This window comes from Crinia signifera, chromosome 1, assembly GCF_055691185.1.
Source record: "Crinia signifera chromosome 1, ASM5569118v1, whole genome shotgun sequence".
Taxonomy (NCBI): Eukaryota; Metazoa; Chordata; class Amphibia; order Anura; family Myobatrachidae; genus Crinia; species Crinia signifera.
In genome coordinates, this window is record NC_139217.1 from 432,683,661 (window position 1) to 432,703,304 (window position 19,644).

At 41.5% G+C, this 19,644-nt stretch overlaps 2 protein-coding genes across 13 annotated transcripts in view; one reads left to right on the plus strand and one right to left on the minus strand.

Annotated features, from left to right (window-relative positions):
- Positions 1 to 18,439, plus strand: part of SREK1 (splicing regulatory glutamic acid and lysine rich protein 1) — a 56,476-nt gene extending 38,037 nt beyond the window's left edge. For 2 of the 12 annotated variants that reach the window (XM_083152770.1, XM_083152794.1), the window contains exons 8-13: positions 1,355 to 1,457; positions 4,200 to 4,319; positions 5,309 to 5,452; positions 8,782 to 8,874; positions 10,099 to 10,237; positions 12,710 to 13,491. In XM_083152770.1, coding sequence (XP_083008896.1) covers positions 1,355 to 1,457; positions 4,200 to 4,319; positions 5,309 to 5,452; positions 8,782 to 8,874; positions 10,099 to 10,237; positions 12,710 to 12,841 — 731 coding nt within the window. In that variant the 3' untranslated portion in view covers positions 12,842 to 13,491. The other 10 variants (XM_083152802.1, XM_083152812.1, XR_014450711.1 and 7 more) reach the window with 9 other exon arrangements.
- Positions 17,309 to 19,644, minus strand: part of LOC146020013 (leukemia inhibitory factor receptor-like) — a 52,118-nt gene continuing 49,782 nt past the window's right edge. Inside the window, exon 15 of the mRNA XM_083152758.1 lies at positions 17,309 to 17,916. Within this exon, the coding sequence (XP_083008884.1) occupies positions 17,671 to 17,916 (246 nt within the window). The 3' untranslated portion in view covers positions 17,309 to 17,670. The remainder of the gene's footprint in view (positions 17,917 to 19,644) is intronic.

Here is a 19,644-nt window from a genome sequence, read left to right on the forward strand (position 1 = left end):
TCGGTGTTTCGACCGTCAGGATTCCGACCGCCGGCATTTCATACTGAATCCAGAATGATGGTTGCAGCATTGAATTATCAGTGATTTAGTGCCCTTAGTCCTGTTGGGAACTGGGGTCTGTCTTACAAGTTCACTTTCTTTTTTGTGACCTCAGTGGTCCCTTTCATGCTTTATCAGAGACTGGGCCAATTCCTGGACTAGGGATGGGGAGGTGATATCCGTTAAGCTTCCCCTTGGAACACTCATTGAGGTACTCCTTAGTCACAGGCTGCCAGTCTGAGGCTCAGTTGCTGCATGTATTGGCACCAATTATTTTGCCCAGGCCATAGATTTCACCTCTTCGTTAGATGCATACCCCCAGAGCACACCAGGACAATGGGCATATGGGACCTCTCTAGGTCAAGTTACAAGGTTAGAGAGGTTACGGACCCTATATTTTCTTCAGTGAGGTTATGAACAAAGTGGAAGCTCCGCCCAATATAGATGCTACTGTTGCATATCTAACACATGTAGCACTTGTAGAGGTCATGGACGGGAATATTGAGAACATATTTTAATATAATTGACAGCTATGGATGGTCTTAGACCCATTTTAGCTTTAGCTTGAGTTAGCAGGTGGTAGGGAGCTGGTTGGAACATCATTTGGAGGGCTTACTTTCTCTCACACTTAGATCAGCACCCACCAACAGCGGATGCTTTTACCAGAGGTCTAAATACTGTCTACAAGGATTTGTATAGTCCTTGATAATTTGCAGAGATCTATTTTCTTATCTGCACAAGGGGTCCTAGCAATGATGGTGTCCACCTTCCAGGTTGTACAATTGGCCCAGTATTGTTAGGGAGACTTACGATTCAAACGCATTTTAAAGTGGAATATATGATCAGCCGGTTCATCATACCATCTCCAAAGGTGCTTCATTTGTTTCTGTGGTGGCTGAGAGGTGACAAACTCAAGTCATCCCTTCATCATTAGGGATTGGACACTTTATGACAACATTCACAGGCTTCAGGCATTACCAAAGCCAGAAGATTCCATATCCTCAAATGAAGGACTAATAATAACTAGTAACTAAACGGAAGTCTAGCATAAATTAATTTGAGCTAGGTGATACTCAGTTTTGGCCCAATGTCTTCTCTAGGTAATACAGGATTTTCTATATATGTTACATGCCACCCTCATTCAGCCAACAGGCTGCCTCCAGTCTGTACAGGCGATGGATCTACTTGGGTGTTGGGATTCTAGAACATGCATGCAAATGTGCAATTCCTCTTTTCTGCTAGCAGATGTGCTCTCACTGCATGTTGCCCTTGGTTTGCCTTTAAGAATTTGAATATGTTCTTTTTTTTTTATTAGTAGAGACTGGTAAGCCAATTGAGAAGATCATCGAAAAGCACTCCATTTCTCGTTCTCGCTCCAAGTCCCGGTCTAGATGGAAAAGGTCCCTCTCAAAGCACAGGTAATCAGAACAGTGTTGGCAGCTTAGTAGAAAGAGGTGGTGATGCAACATCATACACATTTGGATATAGTTTTCATTGTAACACCACATATTGGATAGTCAGTCTATCAGCCAGTGATTAGTGAGGCTGCTGTGTGATCCTATTACTTATAATTTATCTCTTCAGTCGGGTATTGACAACTGCCCATCTGATTTATTTTCCCAAGCACGTGACCCTGGGTTCATCTCAGATTGGATGCAACGTTTGTTGATGCCAGTGAGGATGGATGGGGAAAAAAAAATATTTGTCCCATGTAACATCCAAAATTTGTTTTGGTACTTGTTTCCTAGCACGGCCACACCGATTTACATCGGGGTGGTCGTGTCGGAAAAATCGGGTCGATCGCATCGCATGCGATTTGGTCGCATGCGATGCGACCGACCCGATTTTTTGATTGAATGAAATGTAAATCGGGTCCCTGGGACCCGATTTTACATTGGATTCAATGTAAAATATTCCCTAGACCCCCAAATTTAACGACGTAAACCCCACCCCACGATAAACGCCAACCCGAAGCGCGGCGAGCCCGCGAGGGGCGGCGGTGTGCGTCCTCCGACCTTTTCATTCCCCTACTATCCTCGTCGGCGTGGAGTTGAGAATAGAATAGTGTGGCGAGCGCAGCGAGCCACCGAGCCCGAAGCGTGGCGAGCGGACGCGTATACCTGTGAAGTTATACGCGTCCCCTCGCGGGGCTCGCTGCGCTCGCCGACGTCGATAGTAGGGGAATGAAAAGGTCGGAGGACGCGCACCGCCTGCGCTCGCCACGCTTCGGGTTGGCGTCTATCGTGGGGTGACGACGGGGACATCTATAATGTGAAATGGGTCATATTGGCCCATTTCACATTTTTCAAATTTTTTTAAAGGTGAGATGGACTTAATCAAGTCCATCTCATCTTGTGCCATTATAATGGCACAAGACCGACGCGATCCTCACGATTTCAATGTTAAAAAATATTTTAACATTGAAGCCTATGGGGAAATCGGGGGCATCGCGTCGGTCGCGTCGGGACCAATGTTAATGGTCCCGACCGACGCGATGCCCCCGATTTTGTACCTTTGCCGGCAAAATAGACCTGATTTCAAAGGAAATCGGGTCCATCGTGTGGATCGTGTACCTTAACGGTACACGATCCACAAGATTGTGGCCGTGCTAGGAAACAAGTACCTTTGTTTTTTAAGTAAATTAACTCTCTAGAGAATTTCCAAAGCAGGAAGGTTCACATTGCAGTTATTTGATAGTTCAGTGTTGCATGTCATTTTTGGCTTTGGCACATAGGTGCCAATTTATGTTTTTGCTGGTGGGTGCTCAAGCCAAAAATATAGAGGAGTGGCTTCATGGGGAAGGGGTGTGGCCACAGAATAGTACCATTTTATATCACGGAGCACAGTTGTCTCTAATATTCAAATTACGGCAACAGAGTTCCACATACATAAATTTCCCCCACAGTGCAGGTACATAAATTTCCCCCACAGTGCAGGTACATAAATGTCCCCACAGTGCAGGTACATAAATGCCCCCACAGTGCAGGTACTCCGCGGACAGAATACACTCTTCCCGGCATACTGTTTCCCAGGTGGCGGGTCCGGCAATGCGGGTGCTGCAGCCACAAATTAGCAAGTTAATATGGCGGCCCAGCAGCGGGACTCGGGCCCGTGGGTGCTCATCAATGTCCGTGGGTGCTCGGGCCCTTGAGCACCCACAGAATCGACACCTATGCTTTGGCACCTTGGTCATATGCAAAGTATGGCATTCTTGGAAGCAAATTCTAATGGCCTATGTGTATGATGTATGGTTCCAAGAAGCAGCCAGTCCATTTAACTGACCATTTGTGTTGTAGAATGTTCCTCAGGTCACTTCCTGAATTTGTTAATTCAGTGGTTATAGGGTCTTTAAGTAGTATCCTAGAAGATTTGTGCAGCATTTATGTATTATTGTAGAGGCATTCATGGTTCCACTATTCAAATAAATGTATTGGTCTCCTGCAGGCTTTAAAAAAAAAAAGGAAGACTAGCAGGCCAGATTTTAAGGATAGCCACACAGGTGATTTAATTAGTAAATCAAGTATAAATATCATTAAAACCTGGACTTTTAGTGTTCCTTGAGGACTATGGTTGGGAAACACTGGTCTGCTGTAACGATGGTAGTTTCTGGGTTGACTTGGGTCTCTGTGCGATGGGAAAGGGCCTTTTTGAATCTCCTGGGTTCAGCAACCTGGCATTCTGTGCAGTGTGAAAGGATAACCCAGCTCTTATTCACACAATGACGGAGGCAGCACTTGGAGACACTGCCTCCTTCCGCCCTCGAAGACTCCTTGCCTCAGTCTGATGTATATTGCCGGGTCACTGTGGGCAGCAAAACATCATAAATGCCGGGTTACTTCCGTATCCAAATTCTGGCTGCGATTTGGCATTTGTGATGTGCAAGGGGTTATACTGAAGCCAACCCAGGTTGTACTTAGGAATAACTTTGATGGGACCAGGGTCGGATCTGGGATGCAGAACCTTGGTTGATCCTTATACACATACACAGCTGGAACCCAGGTTGTGCCTGCTTGCCCCAGTAATAACGCCGGGCCTCTGCTGTGTTTGAAAGTAGCAACAGCCTAGCACCTGAACATCCCTCAGATAAAACTGGGAGGAAGGCCACCACGTTTGTTTCCACATGCACAAATGACTTAAAAAATTTTTTATTTTTTTTACAGAAGCAGATCACGTAACAGGTCTCGCTCCAAACATAAAGAATCCCGAAGATCCAAAAGTCCTCATAAGAAACGTTCCAGATCAAAAGAACGTCACAGATCAAAAAGCCGATCGCGCTCAAGGTATGTGGAGGCAGCAAGGTTCTGGCTTTTGCAGTGGGATTATTGCTATATTACATGGCATTAGTTGCTTTTGTTACATGTGTTTGCTTTAAAAGACAATGGGGATTTATTGGAAGTCCAGATGAGACAAGTGTGATGCAAGAGCACAGTCTTGACATTGGGCTAAGGGAAATTAATTTGTAGTCTTCATGTGTGAAGGTAAGAATTACCATGTGACGGTATAAAGTAGGTGGCTACAGAATGGGATGAACTTTTAGGCGTGTTTTGCTAAGAGCAAGCAGTACCATGGGTCATGGAATTTTGTCTGTTCTTGTTTACGATGCAGGCTCCTCCCACTCGTATCACAAGACTCATTTTGAAAGTGTTCTATGATGGAAATCAGAACTTCGGTGAAGGCAAAACACACCTAGATATGAGGATCACCTCATACATCTCATACAAGCAACTTGTTTTACAGGGATTTATTTGACACTTTCCCTTTCTTTTCTTTTACTTTTTTTTTCTCTCTCTCCTTTTAATTTTGGTACGGACAAAATTGCCTGGTTTAAAAAAATTTAATTTAGTCAAATAAGGGAATGTTCCTGTTCAGATTTAAGTATTCCAGGCTAGGACTAATATTTTAGTTTCTGTGTTTGGCACTGGTATTAATAGCACTACGGACATATGTAAAAATACATGGTAAGGTACAACAAAAACATTGATCTCAAAGTCTATAGAGCTGATCCTTTTTTATGTGTCAGTAGCGTTAAAAAGTAACCTTTGAAAAAAAATTTATTTTAGGATAGGGCTTGGCGTACTAATGTTTGAGCCCAGACATCGTATTGGGTGAAAGTTATTAAAATTTAAACAAGATAGAATTCCTTTATTCGTCTCACAATGGAGAAATTTACAACATTGGCACTCTAACGTGTGCGGGGCCATCGTTGCGTTCATGGGTTAGTCTTTGTTTTGTCCCATTAACGATTCTCTCTCAATATTTTTTCTTACAGGGAAAAGAAAAGAGACAAGGACAGAAGTAAAGTTAGGGAAAAAGACAAGATAAAGGATAAAAATGATAAAAGAAGAAAGGACAAAAGGTCAAAGAGCCCATCAAGGAGCCATTCTTCTGTTAGGAAGTCTCGCAGTGTTAGCAGGTTAGCGTCTGTTTCATGTTCTTACTACATTTATACATTCCTTCGCTGCAGGCCTCTTCAGGTTCTTTATAAGTTTTTCATACTTATTGGAAGTACATTTTTAAAGGGTGAATACCTGATCTGAAGTGATCTTAGGGGTCAACGGCACCGGGTGCACTTTACGGCGGACTGAATTTGCTTAAAAGTGCTTGCACCTCCATAGGGGTGCGAGCAATTTTAAGTGAATTTGACCCAGCAAAGGGTGCGAAATCTGTTTAATTCAGGTGCCATTTTCAGCATTTAAACGGCACCCGAATGGCACCTCGCACCCTTCGGGCGCTAATAGGATCGACCCCATAGATCAAGCATGTCCAAACTATGTTGTGAAACTACACATCCCAGCATGCCTTGACAGTTTTAGCATCCCTAATAGCAAAACTGGGACAAGTCATGTTGGGACCTGTAGTTTCACAACAGCTGGAGGGCCATAGTTTGGACATGCCTGCCATAGACTGATATTTCACAGTGACATGACAGTAAGTCCTGGGATGTGACGTTCTTGTTGTGGGGGAAGTGGGTTGACCTATTATGTAAGTACATTATTCCTCCTCATCTCCTAGGGGCTGGGGGGGTTCCGCCATAATTTTGTCCAGGGCACTCATGTCACCCTGCCCCATTCCTAACAACTTTCAGACAGGAATCCACTTCCAGGCACCATTTCCTTATCTGCATAGGCATAGCACACTGGGTGACTGCTGCAGGGTGTTCTATAGGGATACCATCACAGCGAGTATTGTGGGACTATCTCCGATAAATGATTTAGCCCTCCTGCATTATATATACTGAAGGCACGGCTACTTTCACCATTAGCCTGAGCCTGTATGTAATTACCAGTCTTTTTACACTATAATCTCATTGCACTTACGTTCATTTATTTAATCTGAATACATTTACACAGTGCTTGATCGTATAAGGGGTCTTATACTTCTATATTTTAACAATTTTATTGTATTCTGCTATTTTTTCCTACCACTTCAAGCAAACCAGAAAAAACTTTAAAAAGCAAGTCCGGCTCAGCTGTCCACTTTTCTTATTCAGTGTGATCCTAAATTACCTCAAAGGTGCCCTCTGTAAAGCGTGTTATGTGGAACCCGTTGTTGCTCAGCCTGGGGGTTGGCAGATCAGTCTGGTGCTGACATTAACTGTTGGTAGCTCTCAAGGACTGGAGTTGGCTTCCCCTGGTTTATGCCATAGCTGAACTTACAATGTCAGAAGTCTTTACCCCAGCCTTTTAATGCTGCTTAGAGAAGACCATTTATTTATATAATATGGTTGAAGCTTTTGGGGCCACTGTTTTGAAGTGCCGACCTTGCCTCCTCTTACTTTTATTTGGGATGATCCAGACTTGGCGGCTTCATCTCAAGAGGAAGTAGAAGTAGGACTGGTGGAAACTTCTGGTTGGGAAGAAGACTGCTTTTTTTCATGTTTCAAGATAAAGTATCTTGAAAGAGGTTTGGCTTTGACCAGACTCTAAATGTTAAGTTCCTAGAAAAAGTAAATATCTTTATCCCTTTGCAGACAAATATACAAGCCCATGGGAGATTCACCCGAAAGTGGATGCTCCTATTAGACAATTATCAAAGCTATGGTTATTCCTTTCGTACAGACCGATAAGCTTGTCACATGATGTCTGGTTTCATGATGTTTACTGTCCCCATGTGGTAGGAGCTTGTTTACCTCAGAGTTCTGTCTCTGATCTGAACCAGACCATTGGATAAGCAGGTTAATATCATGGGGGTACATTTTGGACTTTGAGGGGCCAGTACCAAACAAGTTTTTTGCCTCTCCTCTTCCTCAGTATACTTCCAAACAAAGGGCTCTTCTTCAGGCGGCTTCCTCTTTCAGAATTCAGAGGTTATGGGGTTTATCTCCAAAATAAGCCAGACCGCTTTTTCGGCCAATTCTGAATCTAAATTTGTTAAATCCTTACACTTAGAAACGCTAAAGAGGGAATCAATCCGGTCTGTCATCTGTGCCTTAGAACCAGGAGCATTTTTGGCTTCTATTGGCATAACTTTCAGTTTCAGGTTCTTCCTTTCTGCCTCCACAGCTCCAAAGACGTTCACAAACCGCTCACATGGTAGCCAGACATGCCTGGGTCAACATTACGTTCTTGGATGGCCTATTGCTGAAGGCTACATAAGAAGTCCATCTTTCTTCAACATATCCAGCTAACACTGGACACTTCCGTATGCATTATCTATACATATATGTCCATTTGTGTGTCCGAAACACTGCCATCTGTTGGTAGCATGTCAAACCTTTCTCTCACACTTGAACAAACACAGAGGCAATCACAAGGTAACAGACTAGCTCGAAGCATTTGCTTTGAGTAGGCTTACTAGTAGTATGTATTCACTCTTCAGCTGCATAGTTAATTTTTTCAAATCCAGTCTTTTGCCTTCACGTGAATGGTATTTCTGGGTCTGTTTTTCGATACAACATGTTAGTAGATTTTCCATTTAAAGGTCCATGTCACCTCCACAATTTAGATCAGCTGGCTTTACAGCATGGTTCTTGAAACCTGCATCTTAAGGGCAAAAGGAATCTGTCGATGGTCCGGACTATGATCCAGGCCTGGAAGCCAGTAACTCCAAAGATTTATCGCTGGATTCAATGTTTGTACTTTGCCTGGCATGGACATTATTGTCTTCTTGCTGGTGTTTTTTCATTTGTCACATTTTATCTCATCATTCCTTCAGGATGGTGTTCTGAAGGGTCTGCTCTTTTTTAAAGGGCAGGTTTAAGCCTTATCTATTTTTTTTTTTTTTTTTTTAAGAAAGCAGGAGAGTCTTCCAGAATTCCAAACCATTCTTCAGGGATTTCTTTAGATCCATTCTTCTTGCATCCTTCCTGTCCCACCTTTGAACTTGAATCTTGCTCCAATGTCCCTCCAGAAGACTTCTTTTGAGCCGCCGGAGTCAAACAAGTTGTGTTTCTTTACCCTGAAGGTGGTCTTTCCCTTGGCCATTGCTACCACACTGTTTCTGTCCCAGGCCTGCTGCCTGCTCATTTAACCTAGGCTGTTGGTACCTTCTGTGCAGGTCGCTTCTGTGGAATAGCTGTGTAGGGCGGCTTTTGACTAGAATCTAATGTCAAATCTCACCGTGTACACAGCATAAGTTTTGCTCCCTCATACTGAAAAACGTCCACAAAATAGTTAGGAAAAAATTAAATGTTTTCCCCCCAACAAGGCGGACACTTGCAGCGTCTTCATGTTAAGTTGAATGGGTATCTGCTAATAATTTGTTGCATGTTATTAAAACTATTACAATTAACACTGTTTTCAGGGAAATACGCAAAAGGAGGAGTCGAAGTCTTTCCAAATCCCCCAGAAGTTCCAAAACTCTGAAGAGGGTCTCTAGATCGCCTTCTCCTAGGAGGTAACAGTACTGATCAGCCACTTGCGCATTAACCTTTCTACATTATGGGTACATTTACTAAAGTGTCTTAAAAGGAAAAGAGGTGATGATGTTCCCATTGAACCAATCAGATTCTTGTCTATAATTTTCTAGGATGAAATAGAGAAACGAGAGAATCTTTTCTTTTTTTTTTTTTGTTTTTTTTTAGAAAAATCTTATCTTTTCAATTTTAGGAACTTTATTAAGTTTACCCACAAAATCTACATATTTGTATTTAAAAAAATATTTCTTTTTACTAATTGCTCTTCTTAATTTACACTTTTGCATATATATTTTAGCCCCTCCCCTCCAAACGATTTTCAACGCAGCGAACACTATTGAAAGCCATTCAGGGTACTTATGTAATATCTGGGCTCCCGTTTTTCTTATGAGACTGTGTCCCCTCGCGGGGCTCGCTACGCTTCGGGCACACTATATAAAATCAACTCCATGCGGATTTGGATAGTAGGGGTATGAAAAAATGGGGTGCATTTAACATGGGAGCCCAGATAATACATAAGTACCCCATTCAGTCCGTCGCTCATCTGCTGGGTAATAACAGCCGGTGAGCTGCGGTGGCCCGTACACACAGGGCGGCTTTTCAGCTGAAATGAAAAACTGAGCTGCTTTCAGAAATGTACTTTGTGTGCGTTGCTGAATATTCTGTGAATGTGGAACAATAAATAGGACATCCATATTTGATATCCTTTGCAAAATGAAATCCTCTGCAAGCATAAAAAGTATGCAGAAATGTATTTGTAAGTTTGATGCCCCGAGCCTTATTCCATCCTTTGAAGGAGTTTCTAGAGAAAGTTGGCGGAGCTCTTTCAATGTTCCTAGCCTATAGAAGCACATATTGTAGTACACGTATTAGGCTAGCTGGTATGATTCTTCAGGCATTGCTAACATTCACCCCATAACTAAACCTATTAAGTTCTGCTACTGAGCATATACTGCAGGGTATTCATCTATAGTCTTAGTTTCTATGTATTGCATTTAATGCTGTGGTTAAAAGCTTGTGGAACAGATTACTTCTGACATCTCCCCCCAAAAAACCTGCAGATCTTAAAATAGAGTCTGCAGTTGGTAGAATTATATTCCACACGATATTCTATGTACCACTGCAGAACAAAGATTTCCACTTGTATTTCTTCTTAGAAGGACCTTTCCCGGAGCAGACCCGTTCCTAATGTAATGTTTTCTTAGCAAAAATAGGAAGGAGAAGCGAAAAGGGAAAGAGGGGGCTCACAGCGGTGATAGGAGGGAGAGAGACCGTTCATCATCCAGGAAAAATAGCTATAAAGACAAAGATTTAAGAGATTCAGCTGATAAGTACAAGATAAGGGTAAGCGGTGCCTTTTTTTTTTTCTATAACATCAATTACATGTTCCTAGCTCACAAAAACAAACAGTGCTCCTATATGGAGTCTTGGCAGGATTGTGCAAATACATATGTCTATGGAGGCACTATTTCAGTTCCAATAGTAATGGGTGGAAGTTATATTTAATATAATGAATATACTGTCTTGTTCATGTATTGGTAGGACAGCCAGCACTCATCATAGTATAGTGGAGGAACAATAAAATGGTTAATAGAATGCTGTCATTCCAAAAACAGCAGTTGTTACTGAAATGTAAATATATTTTTCCCCCCTAAATATATTAACTTGTTTTTGGTTTATGTCTGAACTGTTCTTGTATACTCTATTTTGCACTGTACATAATTTCCTTTTTCCTACTGTACTGAACAAGGTGGCAGCAGTGTGAGCATAGCTCAGGGAAGGCAGAATGATCTGTTGGTGGATTAGGGGCCCTGATGTATCAAGCTTCAAAAAGTGATAAAGTGGAGAATGATAAACAACCAGCCAATCAGCTCATACCTGTCATTTTTCTAACCCAGCCTATGACATGACAGATAGGAGCTGATTGGCTGCTTGTTTATTACCCTCCATTTTATCACTTTTTGATGCTTGATACATCTGTCCCTAGGGGTCTCTAGAGCAGTCTGGACATGTAAGATTACTTGATGCAGCTCTACACTGTGGAGTTGTGATCTCTCCCAAGCAGAAAGCCTTGACAGTGTTCATCCTTTTATAAAGTCAAGAACTGAAGCTGTAAGGACCAGCAGGAGGAATCTTATGGACTGCAGAATTCTGTAGTTCCGGTGTGAGAAGAGCAATAGAATAAAATGACCCCAGCTTCTACCTTTTTAAAAAGAGGGGTGTTTAAGGCCTGAAAAGACTGCACATCTACGATAAAGGACAAAAACTGCCATTGTAGAGTGAGGAAGGTGGTAGGAGCAACTTCATTACCAATTACCCAGGCTACTACTTCCAAATCCATGTTTGTTCTAGAATCATGCTCCAACATCTGTAATGGTTGTGGGCTTTTTTGGATCCTGAACTACTGGGACAAAAATGGGTGTAATGTAAAGACTGGGTGATTTTTAGGACTAGTAAAAGCCAACATCAGAGATTATATTGGTCATAGCTCTCATAATGTTTGTACAATGCGTGGGTGTGGCAGTTTCGGTTGTAGGTACAGACCGCCAAAGAGCCTATCAGTATGGTCGTCAGGACCTTCATTCAGATGATTCCTGTTTTGAGTTATATTTTTCTGTACATGGAAAAACACATTACCTTAAAAATAGACAGTTAAGGAAATCTTTCCCAGTGAGTCTACAGGAGTGGGAAGAAGATACAGCGGCCATTTGTTACTTGCCCCCTGGATGTGCTGGGAGATCAAGGGAGATCACCAGTGAAAGGATGTAGTGAGCATGGCAGCACGCCATACATAAGTATCCACATACGCCTGTCCTCAAATCTCACCATATAGCCTTGTTTGGCATGCCACAAATTGTGTGACTAAGCCGTACAATGTGTTCTGTACTGATCATTTGCATATTTAATATGGCAGAAGTGAAAATACACAAGTACCCTAGTCGTTGCTGCTGGCATTGCATGTAGCAGCAGTGTGTGATTTGTACATTAACCTGGACAAAAAGGCAGAGGAGCGATGCAAGTGGCCATTCCATGCATCACTGGGTGAATACACCTCTATCGATCAGTTATTAGAGAATGCCCAGTGCTGTTTTTCTATTAGTACATAGTCACCTTAACATTTATTATCTTTTAGTCTACCTTTTATTTTATCTGCCTGTCTATTCAAGTCTTTCTTTACTTATATAACATTAGCTTTCAAGGAGATAGGGCTACCTGTTTACATTTTATTATTACTGAACCTTCTGCATCCCCCGCTCCTTACAGCATTTACTGAGTACTCTGTAGTTATAATATGGTGCATTTTGTGTCCCCCCTCCCTGCAGCATTTTCTGAGTACTTTGTATGTTTAATACTGAGCCTTCTGTGCCCCCCCCCCCCCCCCCCCCCACTACAGCGTGCCCTGAGTACATCGTAGGTATACTACTGAGCATATGGTGTCCCCCTCCCTAAATAGTCTTCTGAGTACTCTGAGCTATAATTCTGAACCTTCTTTGTCCCCCTCCCTAAAGCATCTTATGAGTACTCTGTAGCTGTAATTCTTAACCTTCTGTGCCCCCACCTCCGCATCTTCTGAGTACTCTGTAGCTATAATTCTGAGACTTCTGTGTCCCCGTCCCTACATCATCTAAGTACTCTGTAGATATACTGAGCCTTCTGTGTCCCCCTCCCTACAGTGTCTTCAATTTGTCTTCACTGTTTCCTTTCCTCTCCTTTCAATTCTGTTTCCTATTTATCGTCTTGTACTTGAATCTATTAGGAATAGCTTGCTGTGTGTTTGCAACATGATTGTAAATAAATTGCTCTTATGTCATTCAGGAAAAGGATCACGTAAAGGATGATCAGGATAGCATGAATGAAAGCCTCGAAGACCAACATGCAAACTCTTGGCACAATGGGAACTGTAAAATGAATGAGGACAGTACGGCAGGGAAAACAGAAGTGTCCTGAGCCTGTGCTCTAAGAACTCCAAGCCAAAACCATGTTCTTCAGTAGGCTTCACAATGAACATGACGTGGGCTTCACTTGTTGCCCGTAACACAACTCAAGAGCATCTTTCAATAGTATTGATTCACTGTGGTGTTGGATAGTGTATGAACTAATCACCAAGACACGTACTATTAAATCCTCATTTTCAACATGCCTCAACTTACTTGTAAAGTGCTAACCCGCCAGAATACATAGAATTGTTTCCCACCTGTGTTATTATTGACAGCGGTCAGACAAGGCTCAAATACTCACTAGTGGTCATTACCGCTAGTAATGGTAAGTGTATTTTTTTTTTTATATATATATTATTTCCTAGTAGTTATTAGTAGCTGCACAGACGGTGGGCGCATAGACCACCAGACCATTGTTGTGAACGATGTAACCGTTGTTTTAATCTGTTTTATGTTTCCGCAAATAACACGAACTGTAAATGACCAATAACTGTTCTCCAGAATTTTCATACTTAAAAAAATGTATGTTCTACAATACTGTTTTTTTTTTTTTTTTCATCTGCAGTTGTATATGTTGTAGGTTATCATACAAGATGTACACGTATGGATTTTGGTTGTTTCCTAATTTGTTCTCCCTACTAAATGAATTATCATTTTTAATTGGGCTAATGATTTCATTTTTTTTTAGACCAGGGCTGTGAGATCCACAGCCTATGTACCAGAAGTGGCATTTTGGATTATTTTTTGACGCTTGACTCTTCACTGAAAGCTATATTGATCTTTTCTATCTGGTTTCATATATTTTAGGGCGCATGTATGGATGTGGCAGGAAACAGTGTTAATGACTGGTTGTTATCAGGAGTTTGGCTGCTGTTAAATAAAAAGCTCTCACATTCTAGGGCAGGCCTGGCCAACCCTGTGGCTCTCCAGATGTTGGGGAACTACATATGCCAGCATGCTTTGCCACAGTTCTAGCATTCCATAATTGCAAAACTGTGGCAATGCATGCTGGGATGTGTAGTTTCACAACAGCTGGAGGGCCTCAGGTTGACCAGGCCTGTTCTAGAGTGCCTTCTTGCAGCGCTATGTGTTATGTGGCTGCTTTTCATAAAGGATATTACACCCCTAGAACAGTATGGATATTATATACTTGCCTACTTTTGAAATTTAGTTTCAGGGAGATTATAAATTGCACTGTACGTCATTGCATGGAGCACCGTTGAGGGGGCATATTGCATTCTATCCGAGGGGCGCATCTTCGGCCACCCGAGGTAAATATGAAGGTTCAAAGCCCAGTACTGAATACTCAGTATTTAATGTTTGTAAGTTTGCCTCAATCAAACCATTATGCTCAGTTTTGTTTTAGTTGGGATCGATGTAGAGAGGTTCATAGGTATGGGACAGCATAGTGGTTGATAATATAGCTGTAATGCAAATATTTTTGACTTTACATCATTCATTGTACAGATGGAATGCCTCTCAGCCAGCGCCGCGGCTCGCCAGAATTCCCATGTGACTGGGACTCACACGCACACATGTCCCAGTTTGCAGGGGATGGGAACCCTGCCCGTCTCTGCTTCAGGGAGACTGGCATGGTTAGGGGGTTTGCGGGGAGGCGGTGAGTTCAGTTAGAAGGGGACTCGTGGCGGATGGTGATCTGACCGGCAGCGGCTCCATCTGTATTTAGGTAAAAGCTGGTCCGGTACAAGATCCAATTGTGGTGTTAGTCTTGGGTAAATGAAAGAGGATAGTGTTTTTAAACTTTTTTACAGTCAAAAGACCTAAACAATTGTTTCCTAAACTTTTGAATTACTGCACCCTTGAGAATTTGTTTCGCTGCACCCCCTAGACCAAAAGTTTCTTATTGAATGTAAAAGACAATGGGGCAGATGTATTAAGCCTTAACAAGAGATAAATGAAAGACTGATAGCAGGTGATTGGCTGGACGTTTATGTCTCTAACTGCCATGTTACAGGCTGTGTTTGAAAAAAGTCAGTAAGGAGCTGATTGGCTGGACGTTTATCTCTCCTTATCACCCTTGCATTTATCTCTTGTTGAACAAAATCTCTAAATTCAGACATACTCTGGCTTATCGGGGCTAACTGCAAAGCCCTGGCTGAGACCATTACCTGCGGTTAAATGATTGTGGGTAATTGGATACCACCCATAGTCTGTACATACTCATACATCAATGCCCTGGTATTATCATTTTGTCTTGTCAAAAATCACTTTTAATGCTCTTGTATTCCCCAAAAGATGGGTATTTCATAATCCGAGAGGGCCTGTGTTCACTCTCTGGTGCATGTGCCATTTCCATGGTGATATTTTCACTAAAATTGGCACATGTACTACCACCCCTTGACTTGGGCCCTTGTGCACCACACACCCCGCACCCATTATAGATACGCCACTGCCAACAGGTAAGTTACCTAAAGTATAGCCTTTATCAGTTGTTATACACATGTTCCTAAGATAGTTAAGGGTCATTTTGTAATATTTGGGCAGATGTATGAAGCAGTGATAAGTGGCTCTATAATTTGTGTAATATAAAATTATACAGAGCAGCTGATTGGTTGCCATGGGCCATTTCTCCTCTGGCTCACTTCTCTTCCACTATAATATGCTTCAAACGTCTAGCCCAGTTTACTACTCATACACATTTTAATTTTTTTTTTATTTATTTTTTTATAAGCCGGGGGAAAAAATAATAGAAATAGGGCAACGAAAAGGCTTTTACAATAAAAGGCATTATAAGGACAGGCGTATGAAGCATTAAAAGAGAGTGGATAAGTTGCCATAGGTGTGTTCTATAATGATACATAGCGCTAGTCTCCCCACTGGCTCACTTCTCCACTCTTTTTACTGCTTCATATATCTACTCCAGAAATCCTTATGCGCAAAGATGAAGGGTTATGGTTTTAAGGAAAAATATAAACACATCGGAACCTTCATGCTGCAATGGATGACCTCCACGCTTAAGTTTTTTTTATTTTTTTTTATTGATTCTGAAGCAATATGAACAAATATACAAACAGTGCAATGTCCTAATATACTTATCCCGGAAATATATAAAGCATGTAATACGTGAAGAAACAAAGAATTACTTGCATTAAATACAGAGGCTGTTAAATAAAGGTCACAACAGAAAATCCAAAATGTAAATTGAAAAAAGTGCAGTGTGGACCAGGAGGTCCCTGACCGCGTCATAGGTGGTCATTACACTATGTAACATTATTTTTGTCCTTTGGTAGTAAGTGCTGGTTTAATGGTTTATGTCTCCAAAAGTATGAAAAATTGGATTTCATTATTAAATTTTGCTTTTACCTACAAATGAGGTCAAGTGGTATGATTGGGATTAAGGTACCAATGTGTATAATATAGTAAATATTCATAGGAGGTTCTAAAAAGTTACATCCAGTAATTTACAGGGCAATCTCATTGGCTAGCTGACAGTGACACAAGCGTTTGGGGGAGGGCAGATACAGCAGGCATGTAGCTAAATGTTCTGTCCTGGTGGCAGCTGTGCTATATACATCCAGCTGATTCTTGGTACGCTTACTGTTACCACAGACTTCTGGCAATTTGAAGATAGTCACTGCTATTGTGCTTATCTCTGGCACATATGTACTGCTCTGCAGCCCCTGCGTTGCAACAGTGCTGAAGTATGTCCAGATCCCAAAAGCATAGTTTGCGGGGAATAATTGGGTCTTAGGAAATAACATGTCAAACACAAGGAAATACAGATTGATACATATTATCAGCCAGTCATAGTAAATACCACAACGTACACACAAAGCATTGTATAAGCAGCCGTTCTGTCTGTGATTGGAGAATAGGAACTTAACTTGTATCTGGAACTTTCCCAAACATCAAGCATTTGGTATCCATAGTGTCTTTGGCCAAAGAAGCCTCCAGCCAACCCATCCTGAACAAGAAAAATAACTTCCTTCAGGAGCCTCCCCTCTTTTAGGGAGGGTATTCAATACTAGTCAGTACTCACCTATTCAATGCGGCCGTTACCGACCGCATTGAAGGATCTGTTTTGTCGGTTACTTCTGTGGCTTGTCTAATTCAAAGCCGGTTTCCAACAATTAGCTGCTGTTTTCGTTGTTTAGGACTTTCCGACAATCAACTATCGGTAACTTTGAATACCAACTGTCGAATTACTATCAGTTGCCGGTGAAAAGCGCTGGGATTCTGACAGTCAAAATCCCAGATTGAATATCCCCCCTAAGTGATTTAATGTCAAATGTCTTCTGATATGATTATTCTTTTGTTTCCATTATAAACTTGCACCTTATCCTACAAAAGCCAATGGATGTATAAATTTTGAGAAGATACCAAAGGCTTCTGAGGTGGGGGCAAAGTTCAGGCCGCTACATAAAAAAAATTGCCTGAGGTTAGAACTGTGAAAGAGAAGGTACTCCCCCCCCCCCCCCCCCCCTCTCTCCTCCCATGTCTCTACCTCCCCCTCCACCACTCTCTCTCCCCCATTGCGAGGCCTCTCTCTCATTTCTTTATATAAAATGTTTGTATCACACCAGTGTTAATGATAATTTGTATACCTATTACTGTTTTTTGTACTTGGTCAAGTCTGTATCTATCTGTGATTCATCCAATAAATTGTGTGAAAAAAAAAAATGGATGAGAAATAAAAAAAGAGAAGGTTATATATGAATTTTCTCTATTTTTATGCTTGTAAGCCAATGGCCTCTGCTCCTACAATATTTCATGGTCTGTTGATGTATAGGCCTGTATCTGTTCTGATCTTCCATAGGTATGGGAAGTTGGTAAGCTGCACTTTAAAAAAAAATATATATATATAATTATTTGCCACCCTTAGTTCAAATGAATGTTGGTTTGTGGCATATTTTTGAAGGTGTTGATCATTGACTGCATGCTAGTGTAATCTTTACCATTTAGTGCTAATGCAGGAGTTCCCTTGTGTTGAGGAATGTTCTTCATAGTACATGTCTCCCTTCCCTGCATACAGGACTCTGCTGACATAGTTACTATAGGAATCACCTCCACTCCACCACTGTCACATCCACTTTCATGAGTCTGTAAGAGCTTTAGAAGCTGCATCTGTTGGAAAAAAGAAAAATACTCTACGGAATGTTTTGACGTTTGTTATCTTTTATATGGTGGAACAAGGGGTCCACAGCACTGTACAAAAAGCCTGTCCTACCATCGGCACCTGTAATATTGGTGGTTGCCCCGATCCCATCTGTCAGCAAACACCAGAATAGGCTCATTGTCCACATCTGCAATGCGGCCAAATCCCTAATCGGCAAACATAGGAAACGGTAAAGACAGCTCTCTACACGCGGATTCATTTTGTGGCCTCGATGGAATATATCACATGTCTACAGAATGACTGTTTCTACCTTTCACAATGTTTGGTCCCTTTGGTATCATTTACGCTCCTTACCCTCTCCCTGGACTCTGCTAATTAATCTGTATTTTTGTTGCTTATTTTAGATATATATATTTTTTTTTTACGTTTCTTTTTTTGTTTTCTTATGCTTAAGCGGACAGCTTTTTTCTCTTTTTTCTTTGTGCCATTTATGTAAAAATGTTGGTTTTTTTTTTTAATTTCTGATTTATCTTCATCGATCGCTGTATTTGTCGGTATAATGTTTTGTACTTTGTATGTTTTCCTTTTGTAAAATTTGTTTTCTGTACAAGAAAAATAAATTATTATTTTCAAAAGGCCGGATTCCAACAAATCCAATGGTGGTTGCACTGCTCTTGTGCAGGTATTGTTCTGCATATTTATGAAACCGGTTCTGTGTGATTTGCAGTCTCTCCTTGGCCTCAGCTTAATTGACATGCTCACGAGTGGGGTGAATTCCATAGAATGCCTTAACAGGACATCCATAGTTGAAATCATACCATTCGTGAGAGTTATTCAGACATAGTCATTACAATAAGGTTGCATGGAGTGAGGATGCACTGAACAAGTGTTTCAGCTGAAGGTAAGTAATAAAACAATTGAGAGCAGAATAAGTGTGGAAGGGGTGGAGAGAAATTTTAAATTCCAAATATTGAAGTTGTTTATTGGATGATCGCAGACAGACCATGGATGATGTTTTGAAGAGAACCCCTGTATAGAACAAAGTGAAGCAAGCTTACAAGCAACACTGTCTAATTGGTACTTATATGTTAGTTGGGCGCCCACTATAGTTAGTACGCTCATACTCCCACTATCCATGTCGGCATGGAGTTGATTTTATATAGTGTGGCGAGCGTACACGGAAACTAAGCAAATAGCTTAGTGGGTGCCCTGCTAACATATAAGTACCGTCTAATTCTGGGGTAGCCAACCCTAGTCCTCGAGAGCTACCAACAGTGCATGTTTTGCAGGTCTCCTCACAGAATCACAAGTGAGCTAATTAGCTCCATCTGTATATCTTTTAAAATGTGTCAGTGATTAATGAGTGCAGCTGTGCAGCAGCTAGGTTGTCTGGAAAATGTGAACTGTTGGTAGCTCTCGAGGGCTAGGGTTGGCTACCACTGGTCTAATTCTACTCATGTCAGAGGCAGGAGGACCAATTTATGCCATGGCCCTGCTGAGGTGTGTAGCCAAATACTATAGTTAACATCCTGGGAACCATTAGAAGTCCTTGAATCATTTGTGGAGCTGGGAGAGAATATTGTTCAGTACACTAATCTTCAGTGTCCAAAATAGAGGTAGGAGATTCATTTTGACAATAAGCTAGAGGATAGGTTCCTAAGATACATAGCATTATAAAGGAGAACTATAAGAGTATTAAAAGTAATAAATATTTAGTTTTATCAATTCTGTCATTA